The sequence below is a fragment of the Mesocricetus auratus genome, unplaced genomic scaffold (genome assembly GCF_017639785.1).
Source record: "Mesocricetus auratus isolate SY011 unplaced genomic scaffold, BCM_Maur_2.0 Super-Scaffold_4256, whole genome shotgun sequence".
Taxonomy (NCBI): Eukaryota; Metazoa; Chordata; class Mammalia; order Rodentia; family Cricetidae; genus Mesocricetus; species Mesocricetus auratus.
Window position 1 is genome coordinate 32,515,072 of NW_024429182.1, and position 24,208 is coordinate 32,539,279.

Sequence of the window (24,208 nt, forward strand, 5' to 3'; positions counted from 1 at the left end):
TAGAACATACTCTATATATTCCTACTCTTGTTTAAGGTATTTTTGTATACTGATACAAATTTAAGGTTATTTTCGTTAGAATCTACTCTACATTTGTTTCTGTTCGTTTGAGATATTTTGTATATTGATACAAATTTAAGGTTATTTTTGTTATACTGTGTATATGTTCTACTGTGTATATGTATATATCTACTTTAAGATATATCTATGCAACTAATTTAAAAATGTAATATATGATTAAGAAACAGAGGTTAGTAGTTGGTCATTTATAATATCAAACTTTAGTCATGTTAGGTATATTTTCAGAGTTAAACTGATATATTTTAGGCAGACAGATTGTCTTTAAATACTTCAGAGATCTTCAGAATATTTAGGATGCTTTAATAACCTAAGTCTATTCATGACAGTGAGACATGTCTGGTCCTGGAGGTACCAGCTCACTTCAAAAAAGGATGATTGGCATCAACGAACTTCCATACAGAATTTGCATTTGTTGTGGCAAAGTTAGCCATTAGGCAAGAAATTGCCTTTCCCTAAAATGCTGGCAGTATGCTGCCCAAACTGGACAAATGGGACACAATCAGTAAGTGACTGCTGAATGTTGCCAAGACAATGTAGGAGGTCCTTCAAAATTCCTGTTTCACAGAAAAGTTCATCAGATATTATCGGCCCATTGGCTGAGGATGGATGCCCAATATTGCAGAGAAACCTTAGATGATTGTCCAGGCCACCAGTTGTCTCTGTTGTTTCAGTAGTTTTGGAAGTTGTTTGTTTGGAACTTCCTGTTTACTCAGGTAATGTTATATTCTTCTCAGGTCTCTGAATGGAGTTGAAGACAAGATAGTTATAGTCAGTTTTCCTTGTTACAAAATTAAAAAGAAAACTCATAAAAAAATACAAAGTTAGCTGGGTGGTGGTGGCATACACCTTTAATTCCAGCCCACAGGAGGCAGAGGCAGCTGAATCTCTGTGAGTTTGAGACCAGCCTAGTCTACAAAGCTACACAGAGAAACCCTACCTTGAAGAAAAAAACAAGAAGTATAAAGTATATAATATTGAGAGAAAAAAACTTAAATTGTCTAAGAAAATGTTTTGAGGTCTACAAAATAGTTTTAGGATGGTAATACAAATTATCATAGCAAATGGTTTAGGTATAAAAATCATCAAGGTAAGATATATAAGAGTATTTTCTCCAAATATGCCAAATACAAATGGAGTGGACATTGTGAATGCAATTCTTACCTCATAATAATTCTTATTGTATATAGTTTTACTATGTTAGAGTTAAAACCTTTCCATTTTAGTAAGACAGAAGGGGTTAATGCTGTGAGACATTTTATTTTACTGTGTAAAGATGTGTCACCGTGATTGGTTCAATAAAAAACCAATCGACCAATAAATAGGCAGGTAGAATAGGTGGGGCTTCCAGCCAAAGAGAGGAAATGGGATGAAGCTTGGCACAGAGGAGACACCAGGAGATACAGAACGAAAAGAAAGGTAAAAAGCCACATAGTAAAATGTAGATTAATAAAAGCAGGTTAATTTAGGTTATAAGAGCTAGTGGGAAAAATCTAAGCTAAGGCCAAGCTTTTATAATTAATAAGTCACTGGGTCACTATTTGTTAACTGGCAGCTGAAAGAAAAATTCATCTACATAAGGAGGTGCGGGTTTAAGTTCAAAGAGTCTGCTTACCAACGTGTGGGTACGGAGGAAGTGAAATAATAATGCATTAACTCAGAGAGAAGCAAAGTAAAAAGGGACTTCAGTAAAATGTTTAGTCCACTGACTTCTTAATAAATGTCCTGGCCTTACTCTCTCTTTTACAATAAATTCTGTGCCAGTGCACCTATTCATGGGAAGACTTGCCATGGTATAGCCCATTGATGTCAGGAAGGAAGTGGAAGAGAATGAAATTGTAGATAAGCTAGCACAGGGAGACTGAGTTTCAGTTCCTCTGCATCTCCCTCTCGTTTTCCCTACCCCTTGTGCCCATATGGAGTTTGGAATTTGTGTCATGGCAACTAACACATCACACACGGCAGAATACCAATAATATTAGGTAGGTAGCCCAGTATTTTTTTCTACTCAGTAATTTAAACGATTATCAACATTTTTTCCTAGATTTTGTCTTTCTCCTCTTCCTAGAGAACCTTATTTGTAATTTAATCAAATGTTACCTCCATGACTACTATGTGCTCTTCTCATTGTTTCCATCCTCCTTCACAAATGAAAACAGAAGCAGCAGAAACAATAGTAGTATCAACAACACAGCAAAAACAAAACAATGTAAGTCAATCATCTCCACTAAACCAGAAGTCTCAAAAACATCAAAACTCTTTAGTAGCCATTTCAGCTGATTTTACTCAGTGATTACATTTTCTCTATTTCTCATAATATTGCTTTATTAGCCTTTATTTAATATTAAGATTGTGGAAACTTGCTAGTGTCCTTTCAGCTTCCTTAAAGTGGTTCAACCTCTAGCCTACCTTACCCCTTGCTGACAGGTAAGCATCATAGTTTCTGAAGTCTACAATACAATAAAATTCCATGATTATATTCTTTCCAAAATACAACTGCCAAATATAGAGGTGTGGAATTTTGAAGAGTTGCTAACAAGTTGTAATGTTTTGATTAAACGACTAACTTAAAATATTTTTATAAAATTACTCATACTTCTGTTCAGTGCTCTCTCGTTTGCTTTCAGCAGGCAGAACTCCCACTAAACATTAGGCTCCATTTTTGATCCACTTATTCATGCATCACCCAGTGCTTTCCCCCTCTGTAGCTGGATGCTTAGAAACTGATGAAGTTTTGGTGTTCTAGAAAAACAATGCTGTGAGTTTGGGGGTCTCTGAGGGAGTGTTGACTTACAGGAAAAGACACAAGCATTTCATGCAGCTTTATTATTTTGAATTTTAAACTTAATCTCAAAATATGCATGTTTAACCTGATTAAAAATTCTTTGTCATGCAATTTTATATATCTTTTCTGAATGATTCACATCAAAATTTCTCCTTCTACCAGTCTTTGGCACAAATTAGTGTTCATTAAGTATTATTTTTCTGGGTGAAGAATGATATAACATTTAACAAGAAGTCTGTAATTACCATGTCACACATTTGAAGCTACAAATAGGGCAATCCTATAAAGCATATTCAAACTGTCTGTAGTTTATTTTATAATTTCAGAGTGAGGCAAAGGTTGTAGTGCCAAACAAGAGTACTGAACAAAATGCACTAATCATCTTGGAAAATAATTTATTTTTCTGATCTTTGTGAAACTAGTACTCAGAGTTCCTCATGATTCCATCTCAGTGAATCTCCAGACTTTCTAATTAATCCTCACTCAGAGGAATGGAGGAAAAACAGTAAATGCAAATTGTATTATATTTGAATTTTTCCTTATTCTTTCAGGGTCATTTATATCTCAAATGCTACAGGATTTACATGTACCTCAAGAGCCTTTGAAAATGTCAGAGATCTGAAACTACTTACCATGAACAGTTGCAATTTCAATTCAACTATTAGATGTTTATAAAAATCTACTAAGGCTACTTGTAAACAACCCTTAGTTGTGTATACTTAATATGGCAGTTTATCATTATATTGTGCCAAAGACATCCTAAATTAGATTCCAGTTAGTGAAGCAGGCCTTAAAACATGATCCTAATCTTTTTTGGACTATAATACTCATTGAAGCTTTAAACAGTTCTCAGAGCATGGTCTATCACCCCATGGCAAGTGTGTGTGTGTGTGTGTGTGTGTGTGTGTGTGTGCGCACTGCAGTGGAGGGGGACAGTGTACATGAGTGCCTGCGTGTGGCGATCTAAGGACAATTTGTGGTAGCTGGTCCTTTTTTTTTTTTTACCATGTGGGGTCTGGGATCAAACTTAAGTCATCAGCATTGGCAGCAAGTGCTTTTACCCACTGGGGCATTTTCCTGGTGTCCTTTAAGTCTTACAAGTGATCAGAGAGCTTATTTGACTTTTACAATGTGGTCAGAGTACCAGTGTCCCTCAAGTTCTGCTGTTACCTCACAAGGTTATATGGTATTTATCACCTTTCCATATACCAAGGTTCTAAGAGGGCAATAGGAAAAATTTCTTTGAAGTATTCTAGAGTGCACTTTGAGTTCTCCAAAGTGTTTTCTTTTTGTCTCTGGGTACTGAGGGTTTTAAAGTGCCTGGATTTATTTCTTTGAACAGCAAATCACCATCATCTACTTCATGACATACTTACATCTTTGAAAAAATTGCCAGGCATAATTTTCTGATTCTTTCTCAGAACTGAATAAAAACAATGAAAAAGTGGGCTAATCAAATTGGCAATCTATTAAAAATTTGACTAATGAGCGATTTTGGGGATTTGGGTGTAGGCAAAATTAATCACAATTTTGACAAATATAAACATTTATATGCACATAATGTTAAAAGAGAAACGGAACACCCTCTTTTGGTCGAAATCCAGAAACATACAAATGCTGTGTGTACCTTGTCCAGTTTAGTTGTCACTGTCACAAGTGGTTACTGAGAACCTAAAATATAGCTGTATGAATTTTTCATGAAATTAATTTAGAATTAAATTTTAATAGCACATGGCTAGTGGCAAACAACTTGGAGAGTATGGGACATTCTTGTCACCCTAGAATTCTCAACTTCTCTATCAATAAGTCCCACTATGTTGCCATTGCCATCAAGGGAAACATCAGTTTTCCTTGTACTTGAATTTCATGTAAGTGGATTTGCACATCTGCACTCTGCCTCTTTTGTTGAACATAATGATTCTGAGTGTATTCATGTTGTTTTGTATGTCAATAGTCTTTTCAACTGTTCAGTTGCATTACAATGTGTGACTGTATCACAATTTGTTTATGCTTCCTTTAGCTGATAGACATCTGACATTTGGACTGTTTCCAGATATTTGGATTTAATGGTGCAAATACTGTACTTGATGTTCTGAATTAATTGAAGAGCTGAATGCATATATAAATTTTACTTTGGTCTTGAGCAATTGTTGTCAATTATGCACTGGGGTGAAAGTCTAATTTTAAGACATACTTATATAGGAATAGACAGACTTCACAATGGCTGAATAATCTGCTATTTGTAGTACTTAATGAAAACACAATTAGAAAGATGAATTGACCAAAACAGTTACTTACTGCACTTTTTTCTAAATTGAAGCATGCTTTCTCTGGGGGGGGGGGTGCTCCAGAGGATAGTGAGACATGATATCCAGATTTTATTTGCCTTGGCTCTGGAGAAGGACTACAAGCCACTGTGCAGTGTTTGAATCACTTTGACCGCTACAATGATCACCTATTCACAGAATTTCAGATCCAGAAAAGTCACTCAGTAATCTAGACTCACTAGCAGTTTGAACACTGCACACACTTAGTCAACACTAGCTGAAAGGAAACCTTCATTTTACAGTTGGGAACAGGATTCTATTGTGTGTCTCAATTGAAGAGAACAGCTAGTCAAATGGAAGATTTAAAAAGAGGTATGATTTCTGCTTTAGAAAGGATCTGATACTAACTTAATGGTAAGCTGCTGCAGCATACATTTTCAAAATTTCCTATACAATTTTTTTGGAAGCAACATCGTGGCATATCAGTATTTTATCTTTGCATACACATTTTTCTTTTTCTCAAGCATTAGTATTGCAGTTCTTTAGTAGTTCTTGAATATGCAATAGGTGTCCATAGGAGGACTTATCCTAACAGATGATGTTCAAAAGGAAGTTTACCTTTAAGAATATGCTATAGCAGTTTGTAGACAGAGCTGCCCTTTTACAAGTGTTTTAGACACAACTGTGTTCAGCTATGTCTCTCCCAATCACTACAGCCCTAGAGTGGAAACAAAGTTCAAAGGAAACGATTGAAATTCACCGAAAAAGTAATTCTGACTAGTATAGACAGGAACTATATCTGCCTCATTTTTGGAATTCAGCAAAAAATGTATTGATAGTTTATTGAATTGTCAAGGACTGTAAGATACCTTTCTTGAGCTCAGATTATATTTTTCCTTATAAAAATAATAGTTGTAAACCTTCTGCTGGGTCTTTCCAAAGATTCCCTTACAAGTTATTTCTGAAATATATGTATGATATATATGAAGATACAATCACACAGCTTTAGAGATGACCTGAAGAGTTCCTGTCAGAACTACTGAGAAGCAAAAGGATTTGCTTAATATGCACACACACATATATGTATATATATACATATATGTATATGCATAAACAATATAAACACATGATCTATCAATGTGTCTTGAATTCTAGCATAGTAGCTAAGTAACACTGAAATTAAATATTCACCTTACTACAATTAGAAGACATACCTCTAATTATCACAAAAGGAAAAAATATCCTAAGTTTGTAACAATTCATGTAAATAAAGTATGCATTCTGAAAGTATAAAAAGACGGTAGAGAAGCTGGGAAGAAAGAAGGCTGTAAATTGCTTGAAACTGATGTGACAATGTTCTAAGCGCAAAGGTCACACTTTTCCTAAAGGACGCTGCCTCAAAGTATCTATTTATACCCTTGAGACAGTTTTGCACAAGCTTCATTATGTGGTTTCCTTTCGTGAAGATTAAAAGCAGTAAATTAAAAGGGTGGGGAGGATAATAAAACTCTGCTCACTGACAGCAGTAAGAAGCAACAGCTGAGAATGGGCAAACAGGCAAAACTAACAGACAGACAGTAGGGCTGAGGCAGCAAAGCTGTTCAGAGCCTTGTAGTGTCTGTCACCCAGCAGTCCTAACCAACATCCTAGCAGAGAGTTGATCCGTAAAGGTTGCAAAAGGACTTTCCTAAATTTGAGGAGTTTTAACTGCTGTTAGTCACCACCACCACAGTGGGCTTGTTTTTTACTGTTCACTACTTTCACTTACAATCAAGACCACAAATCATTACATAATTATCAAAGCCTTCAGTATTACTCTTACATTGATTATTCCAATAGTCGGTTTCTAGAGTGTCTTTACCTGGTATTTCATGGCACGGAGAGGAAAGATAAAGTGACGGCTTGTTTTCCCTAAAATGAGAATATTATGTATCCGATAGAACAGGTGTCAGGATTAAGTGAGATAATATATGTAAAACACTTAGCACAATGTCTGGGGCACAGAAAAAGAGATCAGTCTTATTTTAACAGTGAACTCATGCCTGCCCAAATCCCTTATTTGCAGGTGCAAAAATTAAGCCTCAAGAGAACTGACTTCTTAAGGCTCGACTTCCAATATGTTATTGTCTTGGATAAGCTGCTTAGCTGCAAATGTTGGAGCTTTGAGGTATTGGCGAGCCCAGGGGCACGTGCCTGCTGGACTCCAGTGTGAGAATTGGACGAATATGCTTGAACCATGAGCTATTAGAAGCTGTGCCTTATCAACCGGAGTTTGAGGTACCAGGTTGTGTGCTAATCATGTTCTTCATGGACGGAAGCCATTCCTGTCTCAAAAACGGTCAGAAACAGCTCAAGACCCGTAGCTAGCCTGGCCTGTTAGGAAACCGGATACCAGCAATAGGGTCCTGGGTCTAGCTCAAACGCAGCCCGTCAACTCTCGGGAGGAGTGGGGGAGGGTGTTGAGCATCTTCAGGACCATGCAAGGGTCTCCCTGGAAGCCCAGCCCAGTATGGACCCTCGTCCCTGGGAGGCACAAATCGCCTTCCCATTGGCACTTGCTCCCGGTCCTGCAGGGTGATAACTTTGCCTCTCGGTTCCACAGGAAAGGCCCCGCCGCGCCGAGCCGGACCGGGCACGGTTCTCACTCCCTAAGATGGCGGCGAAGGCACCGCTCACGCCCCGCCGCCCGCGCTCACGGAGCTGCGGCCTCTGGAGGAGCAAGGGGGCGAGCGCGCGGACGGCGGAGGGGAGAGCACGGCAGAGACTCTGGAGGCCAGCGCCGGTTGCACAGAGTCTGGGAAAAGAGATCACCGCGAGGCGCAAACGACCGGGGACCACCACCACCACCGGCGATCATGGAGAGGGGAGGGGGGGAAGTCTGGGAGTGGGGGATGAGGGGGCGGAGCGCAGCACATCCGGGCCCTTCTCCGGGCCAGCCCCGGAAATGACGTTACCCAGGGGCGGAGTCCACTCTTCAAAGTGGGGTCTGCCCCCGCAGTCGCGCGCGTCTCGCAGTGTTGGGGCCGTCGTCACTCCCCCTCCCTGGCTTCGCGGTTTCCCTCTCGGGGCTGCGGGGCTTCTGGGCACAGAGCGGGCTGCAGAGGCAGGCGGGGCTCGTTCCACGGAAAGTAGCCCTGGCCTCTAGACCCTCAGCTCCCCCGGCTTCCCGGCGTCCGCAGTGGCGTTCCTCCAGCCTGACTCGCACTGACCCCGGGCCCGCCAAGTCTAAGCGCACCGCGGGGAACCAACGTCGGAATCCCGACCGCGGCCCCCGCCCGGGCTCCGAGCTGTCAGTCACGGCGCCGAACCCGCTTCTTCCGGCGCGCTCGGTCCCGCCCCCTCCCCTCCTCCCTCCCCAGCCCCTCCCCGTGCGAGTGTCTCCCTCTCCCTCGCTCCCTCTCTCGCTCCCTCTCTCTCTCTTTTGTGAGTTATAGCAACCGTTGCCTTGTGAATCAAGCGCCATAGTCACCGTAGTCCTGGCGACTGTTACCCATCAACAACAACTACTCCTCTCCTCCTCCTCTTCCTCCTCCTCCTCCCCACCACCACCATCTCCATCACCCACCAACAACACCACAATAATCCACAGCCAAGGTGAATATTCTTCGGTCTCTACATGTGTGTGGGATCGTGTGTGTCCGTGCGTGTGTTCGTGTGTGCGAGAGAGCGTGGCTGTTGCGGGGTCTCCCTCCTGACACCGGCTGCGGCCGCTCGAGGGGCTCGGTCCCCGGGGCTTGTTTACAATGGACCGGCGCGCGGCGGGCTCGGGGGTGTGGGCGCCGCGCGCCTGCCCGCCCGCCCGGCCGGCCTGGGCGCTCTGGGATGGAGCGGGAGCCGGGGCTGCGGGGCGAGCGAGCGAGCGGGCTAGGCTAGGGAGCCGCTGCTGTCCGTCGCGGGTGTCGGAGCGTCCCCCCTCCCAGGTCTGCGGACACTCCGGAGGAGGGGCAGGTGGAGAGAAGAGGCTTGCTTTCTCCCTCTCTTTCTTTAATTCGCTGCTTCGCAAAGCTGCCTGGTGGTTGCTGCTGTCCAAATCGAAATAGACAGCAGTGAGCAGGGGGGACCCCGAAAGGTGCTGTGCTGCTGTTGTTGTTCACTTGCGGGGCCTTGTTGGGGGTTTTGTTATTTTTATCCTCGTAGCTCGGTGAACTTTTCCCGTAGCCCGCTCCCTTCGTTTTGGCCCCTCTTTGCCTGCCGCGAAACGGGCTGTACTTATTTGACCATCACTGGCCTCACGGGATTCCTTTTTTCTTTAAAAACTGTATTTTTCTTTGTGCAGCAAACAGTCTTAATATCCATTCAGCAGTCTTCCCTCCCCCTTCCCCCCTTTGCACACACATTGAAACCAGGGGCCTCTGCTGCTCTGAGAGATTTTTTTTAAGTCTCTCTTTTCTCTTCTCTTCCCTCTTCCTTCTTTCTGTCTCCTCTGTCTCTCTCTGTCTCTTTCTGTCTCTCTCCTGGTTCCCCCTCCTTTTCTGTATGTGTGTGCGTGTGTGTGTGTGTGTGTGTGTGTGTGTGCGCGTGTGTGCGCGCGCTTGTGATTTAAACCGGATGCAGGGCATCTGTGCTACTTGGGTTGGTGGTTCCTGACAGCGCTTTATCCTTCGTGTGGAGATGGGAGGGGTAGTCCTGAGGTTCTGTTTCACTTTGATGCACCTCCCTCCCCACAGGAGAGTGTTAACAATTTTCATTGTGGTTTTGAGACTTTGTCTGTGATGAACAGGAAAAGGACACAAGGAAGCTTTGTGAGAACTCAGTTCACAACGCTATTTGTGACAGTTATGATACTTTGAGAGTTTTTTTTTTCTCCCATCTTCATCTCTGTTCCTTTCCCTTGGAGAGTTGAAATTGAAGTCAAGTTGTTCATAAAGAATGTATGAAGCTTCTCAACTTGAAACGTGTGTATATTTCACTTTCTTTGTGGCTGTTAAGATCTAGGCATGTGTGTACTTAGCATATTCTTTTTGTTGACTTTCTGGTTTTCTTTGGACAGTGATTTAAACTGCTCAGAAGAAAATACTTTTAAAGTATTTCTTTGGAGAAAATAGTTGCCCCCTGTAGATTTGAATACTTAACAGTTCTCAAGTAGTATCTTCTTGATTGGAGCTAACCGGGTTTTACAGATCCTTTAATTTTGCTCATTTCCAGCCTAACAATTAGTAGGTTATCAACAACAACAAAAAATTGATAGTGACTGTGAGCTAAAACAAACAATGTACAACTATAGTTGCACATATGAAATTTCCAATTCAGATTTTAAAGTGCTTATTTAATCTTTTTAACAGCAAACATTTATTGATTCAAGTGACAGAGAAGCCTGTGAATAATGTGACAGTATTAATTATTGTTGAGATTGTCAATGAAGAGGTTGGGTAATTATAATGCCATTAAGGCTAATATTTTGTAAAATAAGAGTTGGGGATTGAAAAAAACTTGCCTTTTAATTCATTTCCGTTATTTTAAATGAAGGTGATATTTGATTCTGAAAGAAGTCTGTTTGGATCTCTCAATAGTTATTCATTCCTTCCCCAGCCTGTCTTCGATGCACATCTCAAATGCTAACTTGTATGTTTTCCTTTCCTTTCCTTTCTTTTTTCCTTTTCCTTTTACCCCCCTCTGCTGTTCGTATGAGTGTCAAATGCCTGAACATTTTTGGATGGTGAAGCAACTGGGTCTGAACTTGTAGAGTTTTTCTGTCTTGGGACAGTTTTAGATCTTATGCCATTTATGTAAGTTTTGGCAGAATAGATTGTATATGCTAAAATGTCCTTGCTTAATATTTTTATTTGCAGTGCTCAAGAATGTTTCAGATACTTTTCACTCATCAAACATGTATCAGGTTTTCTTTTTTCTTTTTTTTTATATCCGTTCACAAGTTGATTTGAAAGTGAATGTAATATTGGACTATATTAAATAGCTAGTCCATTTGAAACAAATCTTTGTTCTAAGAGCTGATATTAGGGATAGTTTGGCTTCTGATAAGATAAAATTATTTTTATGGATTGATTAACTTAGAATTATAATAATTGATCTTTAAAATGAAATACAAAGTTAAATACCATTTAGTTCATCCCCCCTCCCCCATATTTTCCTAGGAGGGACTATACTCTGCATTGGCATCCTCAGTTTTCAGCTTTGTAGACTAACAAATCTGGGAAAGTGATCATATTTTGAAATGAAACATATTAAGCAGTAACATTTTGAGGACCTGAATATTTGTGATTCAGAGTGTGCCATGATGCCTGTCTCAGTCTTTTTGAATTACACCTTGTCTATTATACTATTCAATTAAATTGTGTAGGGAATAGGCACAGTAAATTTATGTGTAATAATTCATTTCTAGAAGCTTTCTATCATTTCACACTGCTTTGTTTGGCATGAGGTATTTAGGCTTAATTTCTAAAATGCTGTATTTTAAATCCAATATTCAAATAATCTTGTATTCTGTGGAGGTACTCACTAGGTTTATAGTTTATAAATGAGATATTCTTTAACTTGCCCAAACAAAAACTCTAAATAAGTTAATTGTGACACTTTTTTTTTTAAACAACTGAAAAGTAAAAATTTTCAGGTCACACTCACATATAAGGATGGATCATAGTATCTTATATGTTGGAAGATTTTTATTTTTCTAAATACTCTAGTAGCAGTGTGATTTTGTGATCCTCATAATGAGAATATATTACAAGAAATGAGAATGAGAAATTAGTCGTTTTAAATTATGAAGCTTGCCTACTTGTTTTTGGTGAGCATGCCACTAAATATCCTTTATTCACTTGCAGTTACATTAAAAATAGTTTATCTTACTTATTTGCCTTAGCTCTTGAAATTTTTAGGTATATATTACCAGTTGTCATCACAAAATAGATTTTAAATTCTTTTCAGTTCACAAGTAGTCCATAGTGTTCCCTTATTTTGGAAAACCAAGATTAAGTGGATTTGACTAAATTTAACTTGTTAGAGACAGATGTCTGTTTTAAACAGGTGTTACTCTCACTTTTTCCTGCATTGTTTTGGAACTTGCAGTGGGTTACAAAGGGCTGTCCGAAGGAAGTAGCATCATGTTGAGTTTGTTATATCATCTTTTAGTTAATTATTTTCACAGGGAGAGGGTTCTTTCTATATGTAAAAGTTGAACACTATCAGTCTTTGACGTGCTCTAGGTTTGTAACTGAACTCACTAGCTTTAATTTGTGACTATCACTGTGTTTTCAAACTGTAGGAATTGGTAGATTCATTTGCCAAAACATCTATCTTTCCATCCTTATAGATAATGATAAACTGACTTTGAATTCAGAAACAATATATAACAGTTTATATATTCAAGTCAAATTTATCTACATCCAAAACAGGTGGATTTGAGTAAAATGAATTTAGCTTATATAACCACTAACATTTTGCCATTCCCTACTTCAAGAATTTTATTGATAGCATTATTTTATTTAAAGTTATGTATTTGAAAATGTATTATTTTGGTTGGTTTAGTACTTTAAAACCAAAACAAATTTTCTGACAATTGCTATACATTTTACAGTGATATTTTAAAAATGAAAATTGTTTTTGTTTAAACATGTTAAATATATGTACCCGAATAAATTCAGAAAGTATCACCCACCCTGTTGATTCTCTAAGATTTATTTTTTACTTATGATTTTATCCTTTTATTTGTGGGAATTTTATATATCTTATAATGGATACACCAGAGGGTGCTGTGCTGTTTGTAATACAAGATTATTTTCACGAAAATGTGAATTGATTAGAACAGTTATATAAAGAAAATTTTAGCCACTTACGCATTTAAGCATCTGGCTTACTTCTGTGAAGTTTAACATTTAATATACTGGTTTCCTTGGCAGTTTCTTGGGAAACCTGTCTATACAGAAAGGGTATGTGTAATACTGTAGCATATCACATCCAGTAATGAGCTATATGCCTGAGAGCATAGCCTTGGCACAGACTATGTTAGCACTTAGTCTTATAGTTGTATACATTGGTCATATTATGAGGACATTTCAGTCCTCATTTCAGTCTTAGGCCCTGGAACTGGAGTAATCAATGGTTGTGAATCTTCATGTGGTTGCTGGGTTCTTTGTAAGAGCAACAAGTAATGCTCTTAAGGCTGAGCTATCCTTCCCACCCTGAGATGTGTGTGTGTGTGTGTGTGTGTGTGTGTGTGTGTGTGTGTGTGTGATTTTCTGTCTTTTGAGTGGCTTCTTCCTTTACTGATTATACTTTTACACAGTTAATACTCAGTGACAGTCTTTAAAACCATAATATTTTCTTTTAGAAAGCTTGGAAAAGCATAGTTATGTTGTACAAACTTCAGTTTGGGTAATGATGCACTCCAATCCCAGCTATAGTATTTAATTGTGATACTTTTGAAAAGTAACTATAAGCTGTAACAATTTGTGTGCAGGAACTCCTTGATCCCAGAACTTCAAAAGACAGTAGCATTTTTCCTCCATATGAGTCTCACTACAATAGTTTAGTAATTTTTCTTTCGACTATAATAGTTTAGTCATCTTTCTTTAAATGATACAATCCTTTGCAGTTTGTCATTTTATGCCACTGAGGTTTTAAATGTATTTGTGTATATATTAAAACTCTTTGTATTTGAAGTCTTATATTTCATGTCCACGTGTATCTAATGAAAGTTCAGGAAATAACTTGTATAGATTATTACTGGTGAATGGGACATCATGTTATATAGCCTACATGCGCACAGGCTTTATTTAGAGTCAGTCAGTTAATCCCATTAATTGTGTGACTCTAGACAAGTTAGTTGCTTTTATTTACTATTTCCTGACATCTGTGCAATGGCAAAGATGCAAATTCATGTGTTTGTTGGTCAGCTTGAGGATCAATGCTTAACGACTGTTGGGTGTTGCAGTTAGGAAATATTGAGAAGCAATTTCTTCCAGTCTTATTGCTACCTAAGAATTGTTTTGCTCTAACCTTCCCTTTGCCATAGGACTAGAGTTTTGAAATATTTTCTACTAATCTATTGTCATTACATAATTATTCTCTTTTCCTCATTTGACAAATTAAAACAAAGGTACAAAGCCATCAGTCAGAGGCTTGGATTGCCACTTGATAGTCAGCTTTCTAAACCATACTAAATTAAAAGAATGCTATTCCAATGCTGTGTCTTAGTTTTGCTTACAGGCGTTTAATGATCTCCTTTTTCTGTGTTTACCTAACTTCTCTGGCCTAGAGATTTTTGTGCAGAACTAATGACATAATATTTCATTATCTCTTATTCTTCCATTGTTTATTTCATTGTCCCATTTTTATTTTCTCTTCACATGTTATATATTAATACATTTGAAATTATTTGGAGTTCTCTTCATCAACTTTATGCTACATGCAGTCTTTATTGTGTAATGACAGTAAATAGTTTAGACAGTTTTAAAACATGAATTCATTAGCAGTTATTCCACAATTTTATAATGTGATGCTTAACACCCATACTAAGGGGAATAGATAAGGTTACCACTGATACACTTGTTTAGCATTGATGAATAATTTACTAATTGCTACTTATGTAGTAAAGTAGCTTTGGAACATAACCCAGAATAACTTAAAACATGAAATATTACACAAGAAAATGCTATCTGTTGCTTTCTTTAGATGTTAAAAAAGTTTCAAATTAACATTTTCAAGTTGGCTGTCACATATAAGGGTGCTGTTCGATAATTATATTGAATTTCTATTTTCTGAGCAATTTGACTAGTAGTAAAGTACTTTTCTCCTTTTATAGTTATTTAAATAATCCTAATCTTAAACTGGAAATATGATTTATATATTTTCTCTGTGAGTACAGCCCAGCCTTAATCTCATGATCTTCTTGCCTTAGTTTCTTGGGTGTGGGGATTACCTGTGCCTTGTCACTGTGCCCGCTTCAAATGTAATAGATTTTCAAAGGAGCCTTGGAAGAAGGTCAGAAAATGTGATTTAAATGGATATACTGTACTACTTCCAAACATCTGTTTTCTTCTGGACAATTTCTGCCTTCTTGAACAGAAATGTAACATTATTTTATTAGTGATGTAATCTGAATGTTGTATTTATTTATTTATTTATTTATTTACTTATTTATTTATTTATTTGGTTTTTCGAGACAGGGTTTCTCTGTGGCTTTGGAGGCTGTCCTGGAACTCGCTATGTAGACCAGGCTGGCCTCGAACTCACAGAGATCCGCCTGCCTCTGCCTCCCGAGTGCTGGGATTAAAGGCGTGCGCCACCAACGCCCGACTATTGTTTTTATTTAAAAGGTTTCTTAGCTTTGGCTTGGTGGCACATGCCTTTAATCCCAAGCACTTGGGAGGCAGAGGCAGGTGAATCTCTGTGAGTTCAAGGCCAGCCTTATCCACAAATGGAGTTCAGGACAGCCAGAGCTGTTATACAAAGAAACACTGTCTTGGAGGTGGGGTGGGGGCATTTTTTTTACTTCTGGGCATGTAATCTGACAAAATACTTAAGGGTTAAATGTCCAGGCTGACCCAAAATTAGTATGTTTGCACAGTTACCAATACCTATGCTGACTCAACTCCAGTAGTCTTTCTTTTATAGAGACAGTTATGGCCAGTCAGTACTGCTTGCCTTTGTTTTATAGTGCCTGGCCAGGGATTCCCAAGGGTTCTTATATTTCCTGCTGAGACAAAAGGTAAGTATAGGCTGTTAGATGCTTAACCAGAAACATAAAAACAGTGAGGCAACAGGCCTGAGTGAAAGTGAGAGGAGACAGAGCAGAGATACATTCAGCAATGTTGGAGAAGAAAGGAAAAAAAGGTTACTAGACTGGGAAGCAAAGGGTTCCAAGATTGTGGCCAGAGGAGCGTGAAGAAGAGGACAAAGGTACCCAGTTTGCTGCTGACTGAAACTGCAGACTAGTTACGTAAAATATGTGATCTCCAAAACTCTTTGCAACCCCTGTGAATCCATAGCAAAATTAGCCTGGAAAGATGGAGCATGCCAATGACATGGAACCAGGAAGAATTGGTGTGTGATTTTTCTATGGTTTCGAAATCTAGCATGCTGCTTACTTGTAGGCTTTCTTTCTTTCTTTCTTTCTTTCTTTCTTTCTTTCTTTCTTTCTTCCTTCCTTCCTTCCTTCCTTCCTTCCTTCCTTCCTTCCTTCCTTTCTTTCTTTCTTTCTTTCTTTCTTTCTCTCTTTCTTTCTTTTTTTTTTTTTTGAGAACAACCAAGAAAACCCAGAACCCAGTGGTAATGCACTGGCTATGCCTGGTGCAGGTTCTCAAAGTTCTACCATTTTGGTGGTTTCTTTAGAGAATGGTGGCCAAGTGCTCTGATTTCTTCACCCACATAGGAGTGAGCTGAGCCTCACAGCTTGAGCTCCTGCTGGAACTAGCTTCTCAAAGAATGTGTGCCAGACAAGTGTCTGACAGTTGGGGCTCCTGTTGCTCACCAGTGAGATATTTAAAACAGGACATAATTTCCCCAGTGTGTGGATAGACAGAGGACAGGGTGGGAGGGTGTGGGGAGAGGCAGGCGCTAAGGCAGGAAACATTTTTGCACTTAGGAGAGAGCATATATTCTGCTATATCACAACTCTCACCAGCTTGTATAGGGCAGTATGTGAAAGATAAAGAGATTGTAATTTTTATTATTTCAAAGTTGTTTTGAATGATATTTTAATTGGTTAATATAAACAGATTCAAGTTTCTGGGCCTTATTTGGATTTTTGTATGCTTAATAGCATTTGTGTATATTTCATATAACTATTATTCCAAAATGGATGTAATGTTCTGCACCCTGAGTTTCTACAGTTTTTTTTTTTACTGTGCCAAATCACTTTAGAGACTCTTGTTTGTTGGGTTTCTTCAAGCTGTGTACGGTGGCACATGTCTGCAATACACACCCCCAGGAAGTTTAGGCCAAAGGATTGCAAGCTGTAGATAGGACTGCAAAGGGAGCCTGTGTTGAAAATTTTCTTTCCTTTAATATTGTCACTGTGGAGGAATAGGAATGGGTGCTGAAGGGGAACAAGAAACATGCACATTTAGAGATCATATCTCATTTCTCTTGTTAAATACCAGTAACTTGTGTATTTCCCTATTTTACTGCATTTCAGAGCCCTGACTGTTGCTGGGGCACAGAGTTTGGGGAGGTGGGAGTCGGAGGTGGCTGAAGCAGTGTGGTTTCTCCTGGATCTTGTTCCTTTTCTGCTGCAGTATTGTGCAGAGTACATATATTTCTTTTTTTTTTTTTTTTTGGTTTTTACAAGACAGGGTTTCTCTGTATTGTTTCGGAGGCTGTCAGTCCAGCCTAGCCTCGAACTCACAGAGATCCGCCTGTCTCTGCCTCCCGAGTGCTGGGATTAAAGGCGTGCGCCACCACCGCCCGGCTACATATACTTCTTAGGGATAAATATTTTACTTTACTCAAATGTTCATTGTATTTCATTTATCATTAAGATAAAATATCTGAAGTTTTTTATTCATTAGTACATTATTAGATAAAAAAATATCTTTTTCAAGAGCCAGCATTGTGCTTTAGGAGTGTTCATATATGATTCTTTTAGTTTGTTTTTATTTTTCTAAGTGCAGCCTGTCATTGAACTCTTGAACATCCTGCCTCAGCTTCCCAAGCGCTGGGATTAAAGGTGTAGTGTGCCATCACATCACATCTGTTTGTAAGTGCTTTTTTCTTTCTTTTTTTTTTTTTTTTTTTGGTTTTTCGAGACAGAGTTTCTCTGTGGCTTTGGAGGCTGTCCTGGAACTTGCTCTGTAGACCAAGCTGGCCTCGAACTCACAGAGACCCGCCTGCCTCTGCCTCCCATAAGGCGTGTGCCATCACCACCTGGCTATGATTTCTTAATCTCTCTCTCTCTCTCTAAAGATTTATTTATTGTGTATACAGTGTTTTGTCTGCAAGTATGCCTGCACACCATACGAAGGAACTGGACCTCTTTATAGATGATTGAGAGCCACCATGTGGTTGTTCACATTCAACTCAGGACCTCTGGAAGACAGCTAGTGCTCTTAACCTCTGAGCCATCTCTCAGCCCCTTAATCTATCTCTTTATACTTTACTTTGTATAGATGCATTTGTGGATATATCTTTGGTAAAAAAAAATGTAACATTTTCCTCAGCTTCTAATGTGCTGACATTTTAAAGAGCTAAAGAGTCTCTAACATCAGACTTTAACTTACTAGCTTCTATTATGTCTGGTGAAAATATTGACAAGTTTTGATAAAGTGTTATCCTTAGGGTTATTAATAAAAACAAATTATTATATTAGCAATCTGGACATCTTTACAACTTTAAATGCACTTACAGCTTGTATTTTAATGTGGTGTGGAGAATATATTTTATAAACATTTAGTATATGAAAGATGAAATATGTCTTAAATGCCTTGTTTTAAAAAATATACTTTTTGGGATTTAGCTTAGATACTCTCTTTTATGTGTGCTATTATGTACAAATTTAGAAAGTTATCTTAATGCACATTTTGCTGATGGCAGTAGGACACCCTCAGTGTTGTTTTCTCCTTACTGCCTTCTGCATTGTCATCATCTTGGAGTCATACAGAACCTTCCATCTCCATGGTGTTCTCTGGAGGCAGAGGATCCAGGGGAAAGGTTAAGTTCTCCAGGTGACCTATGTGTGAGGTTAGTAATAGTTTCTGTTAGTATTTTGCATTGTGTGTTGATTTTTAGAGGCTATTTTGGCTAAGGGCTGCGTTACTGGAGTTGATAAAGACAGTTCATTTCAGTTAAAATAGGGCACAACATTATGGTGCTCGATTAACATTCAGCCATTCTGTGCTTCAGAAGTTTGCTGAGTGTTGGAATTTTTAAATAATACTCAATGAGGAACATTCATGATAGATGTAGCCTTATCTCTGAGGAAACACTTTGGCAATCCACCTTCCAAGCGAGTTGTGATTCTTTTATCTTTGAATTTGGAAAGAGAATATTTTGATTATTTGAAAAAGAAAGAAAGAATATTAGCCTTATTTATTTATTTGTCTGTTTGTTTATTTATTTTTTAATTTAAAGGAGTGCAAGTGACCATGGACTGGAGATGGTGATCAGAGTAACCTGTAAGAGGAGGCTAATGTTATTAGTGTTATGGTCCTGATACCCAACTCACCCCTTTTCCTGCCCTGTATAGCAGTAAAGTAAGACTCCTTTTGTACACATTGTAAACCGTGTGCTTTGGTAATTTTCCATCACTGTCTAGAATTTCCCTTGGATCCATTATATGAAAATTTTGGAAGTTGTAGTTTACCTATGGTTTGAAAACCTTTGAAATGCTTCCCATAGGTGACACCCCATGCCCAGGACACCACTTTGGTCTGAAGAAATGGAGTAAAAATGAGAGTAAGTGGGAGTGGGATTATAATTGCAAACACTAAAATACAGACAAAGGAAAAGAGGTGTCATTTCAGGGACAGTACATGATTCTCAGTTTGCCATGTACAACAAATCTAATAATGCCACTAGTATTTGATTGTAAAACATTCTATCAGAATGGAAGAAGACATACTTGCATATTTCAGTATATAAGTTTTAAATTTTTATCAGTTGTTTCACTTTAATAAAGGATTTACATAAATTGAGTATTTGGTGCCATTACTACTTTGGTTAATTTATGAATTGTGAACTGGCTTAGATTTCTATTAGATTTTAAAATGTGTTTTGAAAAGAAAATAAAGAAATGAAGTATGTTAGATATAAAATTGCATTTCTTCAGCTATGTGAATATAGCTTTAATGTTCCAAATTATAGAAGATTACAAAAATGATGAATGATACTTGGGCATTTGACAGGATAAAAAATGATGGGAGGTAATGAAAAATGGATGAAATTAGTAGGAAAATTATAATTAAAGATTAAACAAAGGTAGGTGAATAAATCACTGTGAATAGTGAAATAATCAGTTGAATTAGATATCTATAGATATGTGTATAGATACAGACTATGAATTTTAATTAGTAGGAGAAGGTGAGGAAGTGTTTTTTGTTTTTGTATGGGTAGTGCCACATTTAAAATATTTTTCACAAATATTTACAATAAAGCTTTGGTACCTCTTTTTTTCATTGTATAAAATTTGACTATTTTTGGAGGTTACATATAGAAAAGGAGCAACTGTTGCATCGACATCTTATTTTTATTTTATTATAAAAGAAATACAATATTAATTTACAAAATAATCAAAGTTCACATCTCAATTGGAATCTCTGGTTATCTTATATTTACAAAAATGTGCATTTATGAGACTTGTATATGTACTATAAATTTATTTTCTTAAAATGCTTATATTTGGGTGGTGGCGGCGCATGCGTTTAGTCCCATCACTTGGGAGGCAGAGGCAGGTGGATCTCTGTCAGTTCAAGACCAGCCTGGTCTACAGAGAGAGTTCCAGGACAGGCTCCAAAGCTACACAGAAACCCTGTCTCAAAAAAAACAAAACTGCTTATATTTTGGAATATGTAAAAGATATTAAAGTAGAAGTGTATAATGAACCTTGTGTACTTATCACATAGACTTCACAATTACTATCATCTGTTGTTATTGAAGCTATGTAATAATAGTATGTGTGCCTTGGTGCATGCCTGTAGTCCCAGCTACACTGGAGGTTGAGGTGGGAGACTCCCTTGAGCTCAGTAAATTAAAGGTATATAATTGAAAGACTTGTCACTAAAAGTAACTCCAATCCTTCCTTATCCTGTGATGCTTTGGAGAAATTTACAATGGAGATTTGAAACAATGATATAATATGAAGGTAAAGTATTTTAACACGATTGACCTTCATACTGCTTTTTCCAAGAACTTTGAATTAGGAAATTTGTTTTTGCCTGCTGTTAAGTTAAGCTGTTAGGTTAAGTGATTTGTTTAGTAATGCCAGGCCTCTCTACTTGAAAATTGATTTAGTGAAAAGGAGGTGAACCCAAGGACAAAAGCTCATGTTTTAAGGGTAGAGAAAAGTCTAGAGATAAATCTTTCAGATGTGATGGAGTTCATATTTGATCTGTCATTATTCCCACTTTTTTATGGGAAGGTTTGAATAAAATACTTCAGAGCCATTTGTAAGTTGTCAAGGGAAGAGAAGCAACTGCCTTCTGGAATGTTCAACGTGCGGGGACTAGCTGCTCATTTGTGATAGATTGGTAGGATGTTTGCCTAGCATGCCCAAAGACCTGTGAGCCATCCCGGCACAGAGTAATCTCTGGGCGCTGTAATCCTAGCATGGGGAGGCAGAGACAGGAGGATCAGAAGTTTGGTGTCATTCTCTGCTACATAGTGAGTGCCCATCCGAGATGCATGATACCCTGTTTTGGAAAGTGGAAGTTAGCTACTCAGTGCCGTGTTTTAAGTTATTTGTGGTACATTATGAAGGAAGGGATATCTAGAAGCTGATGTACTAATTAGTGGGATCATTCAGTTTCATGTTTTCTGAATTCACTATCTTTGTATGATGCATAGGCTTATTTTTTATTTATATAATTTTTATTTGAGTTAATATAGTCATGAAAGAAACATTTTCCCTTGTTAAAGTCTAGAGCAAAAGCAAACAAAAAGCTGCCTCCCATCCGTAGATCACTCTTCTTTGGGATATATTCTGTAATGGAATAACATGTATTACAGATTGTGATAATTGACATTTGAATGAACAACACAAAATGTAGACATGAATTCTTATTTAAAAGGTTATTTTTTATTATCAAATTATCAAATTGAAGTATATATATATATACTTTGATATTTTAACTTACATAATAACTTTAACTGCTAAACTTTTGTGATCTAAAAGTTTTAGTGAAAATGTCTGTGACTTAAACAATTCTGCAGTATCTTTTAAAATATATTTGCTACATAGTAAGTAGCCAGAATGGGTAGTGCAGTTATACAAAATAACTAAACTATCTTGTGGTTACAAGATCTTGTTCTATAACTAACCTCCCATAAAATAAGGTTGACTAGCTGGGATTGGAGATACTACTCATGGGTAGAGTATTTGCCTAGTGTGCTCAAAGCCCTGGATTTGAACCTCTCAAACAAAACACACAGAAATGAAGTAAAATAAAAAATTGAATGATCCAAACACTTTCAACAAAATGAAAAATGTAACCCAGCAAACAACTGATCATGTATTATAAGGCTAATTAAAGTGATATTTATAGATTTCATTGTGAAACTAATGCAGTATCAACTTAAGCATTAATTGTAGTAACTTTATGTGCATTTAGAAACTGTGTACAAATAACATAATTTTGTTTGGTTTTTATTATTTTACATTGAAGAAAAATCAATAAAGCATAGGAAGGATTTTTTTTTTTTTTTGGTTTTTCGAGACAGGGTTTGTCTGTATTACTTTGGAGCCTGTCCTGACATTCATTCTGTAGACCAGGCTTGGCCTGGAACTGACAGAGATTCACCTGCCTCTGCCTCCTGAGTGCTGGGATTAAAGACACCCGGCTCAGAAACTTTATTCTTATTAACCTTTACAAGTCTCTCTCTCTCATTTAAATTTGACTGCCCCTGGGATGTGATGTAATTTAAAAGGCAGGTGTTTCTAGTGTGAGAAAAATACTGATAGACATTTATCCTATTTTGGAATAACCACCTAGCAGCAAACAGCTATAATTTGGAGGAATCTCTATCTCTTCATATATAAAGAGGAACATTAACCAAAAAATTTACTTTGGTGTTTTAGAAATTACCCAAAATTTTGTGTCTGGAACCTCAAATGCCATCTGATGAATGCCTTATTTCTTTTATACTCACCTCGAGTTCCTGTCTCAGCTTTGCTATTCTGCTATCATTTTCCTCAGGTGAAGAAGCATGGGGGGTCCGTAGTGAAGACAATAGATGAATGTGTCTCTTAATGCAGTTGCATGTGTTTTCAAATTACATACATATGCCAGTTCTGCTAGAGACATAATTAGGATATCTAAAATCGGAGTGCTTGCATTTCATGCGCACTGTGAAGGTTATCTAGATGAGCCCCTTCTCTGTCTTCCACTTGCTTTAAAGAAAGCTGAGGGTAAGTGACTTGTATGATGAACATCATATGCTTTGCTCTGACTCATTTCATACAGCTAGTGCAAAACTTTTCTTACAGGCACACTCAACAAGTACGATGCTTTTAAAATTCTATACTTCTTATAGTTTTTACTTTTAATTTCCCTATTTTCTAAAGAATGCAAACATTTATAATTCTACATTCTAAATTTGAGTACTTTTTAAAATTCCAACTGTAAGCTTGGGTAGAAGAATCATTTAATTGTCCTGTTTTGTAGTTATTTGGAAGTAAAGTTAATTGTATCCTTTAAAACCTTTTAAGGTTTAACAATAAATGAAAATACAGTATGGAAAACTACACTTTTGTTCCTGTCATGTGTGATTTTTCTTGTATGAAATTCTCGGACTTGGTGTGTACATCATTACTTTTGCACATGAAGATGGAGCCCAGGATCCCATCCACTTAGCATCTGCTCTGCCACCGAGTTCCCTCTCCTGTCCAGCTCTTCTGATTCAAATCATTCTGAGGATTAGTATGAAAATTAGTTTAATTTACAAAATGGAAATGCTTGTGGGTTACTCTATAATGAAGCCAAAGTGAAATAAATGACACTTGATATAGTTCACACAGGCTGAGACTTGCCAAGCTGGGCTTTAAAGGTGTTGCAGTACTCTAAAATATGAATGAGCACACCAAAAGAATGAATATGTGAATAGACTGCCCTTAACTCCATAGCAACTGGAAGCAACACATTCAACCATGCTATTACATCATGTTTAATTTTGTAACTTCAGTTTTTGGAAGAATATTTCATTTATCAATAAATAGTATGAGACAAGTATGGCAGAAATAAGTAATTACTGAGATTTTGAATTACTGCCCCTGCCTCCCTGTTGTAGAATTAGTAGTAAATCTTTGACCTTAAGCTTGAACTGATTTTGCTCTCCTTTTTGTGACAAAGGTGTGTAATTTGAGTTCTAGCACTGTTATGTGAAACAGTCTATCCAAGAATCACTGAGAAGGTTGAAAAATGAACTCTCTAGCACAAACTGATTTCTCTGCAGTCTAATTTGTGGCACCAAATCT

At 37.8% G+C, this 24,208-nt stretch overlaps 1 protein-coding gene and 1 long non-coding RNA gene across 5 annotated transcripts in view; one reads left to right on the forward strand and one right to left on the reverse strand.

Moving 5' to 3' along the window:
• Nucleotides 1–364: 364 nt before the first annotated feature.
• Nucleotides 365–8,491, reverse strand: LOC121140466. The gene is made up of 2 exons (XR_005877308.1): nt 6,992–8,491; nt 365–819 (listed from the first exon to the last, which is right to left on the reverse strand). It is a non-coding gene; the product is annotated as an uncharacterized LOC121140466 (long non-coding RNA).
• Nucleotides 8,484–24,208, forward strand: part of Rfx3 (regulatory factor X3) — a 251,217-nt gene continuing 235,492 nt past the window's right edge. For 3 of the 4 annotated variants that reach the window (XM_040745977.1, XM_040745989.1, XM_040745998.1), the window contains exon 1: nt 8,484–8,724. Coding sequence is in view for 1 of the 4 variants with exons in the window: in XM_040745986.1 (XP_040601920.1) it covers nt 10,004–10,025 (22 nt within the window). In the remaining 3 variants the exon portion in view is untranslated. Of the gene's footprint in view, nt 8,725–8,756; nt 10,026–24,208 lie in introns of those variants that run through there. The other variant, XM_040745986.1, reaches the window with a different exon arrangement.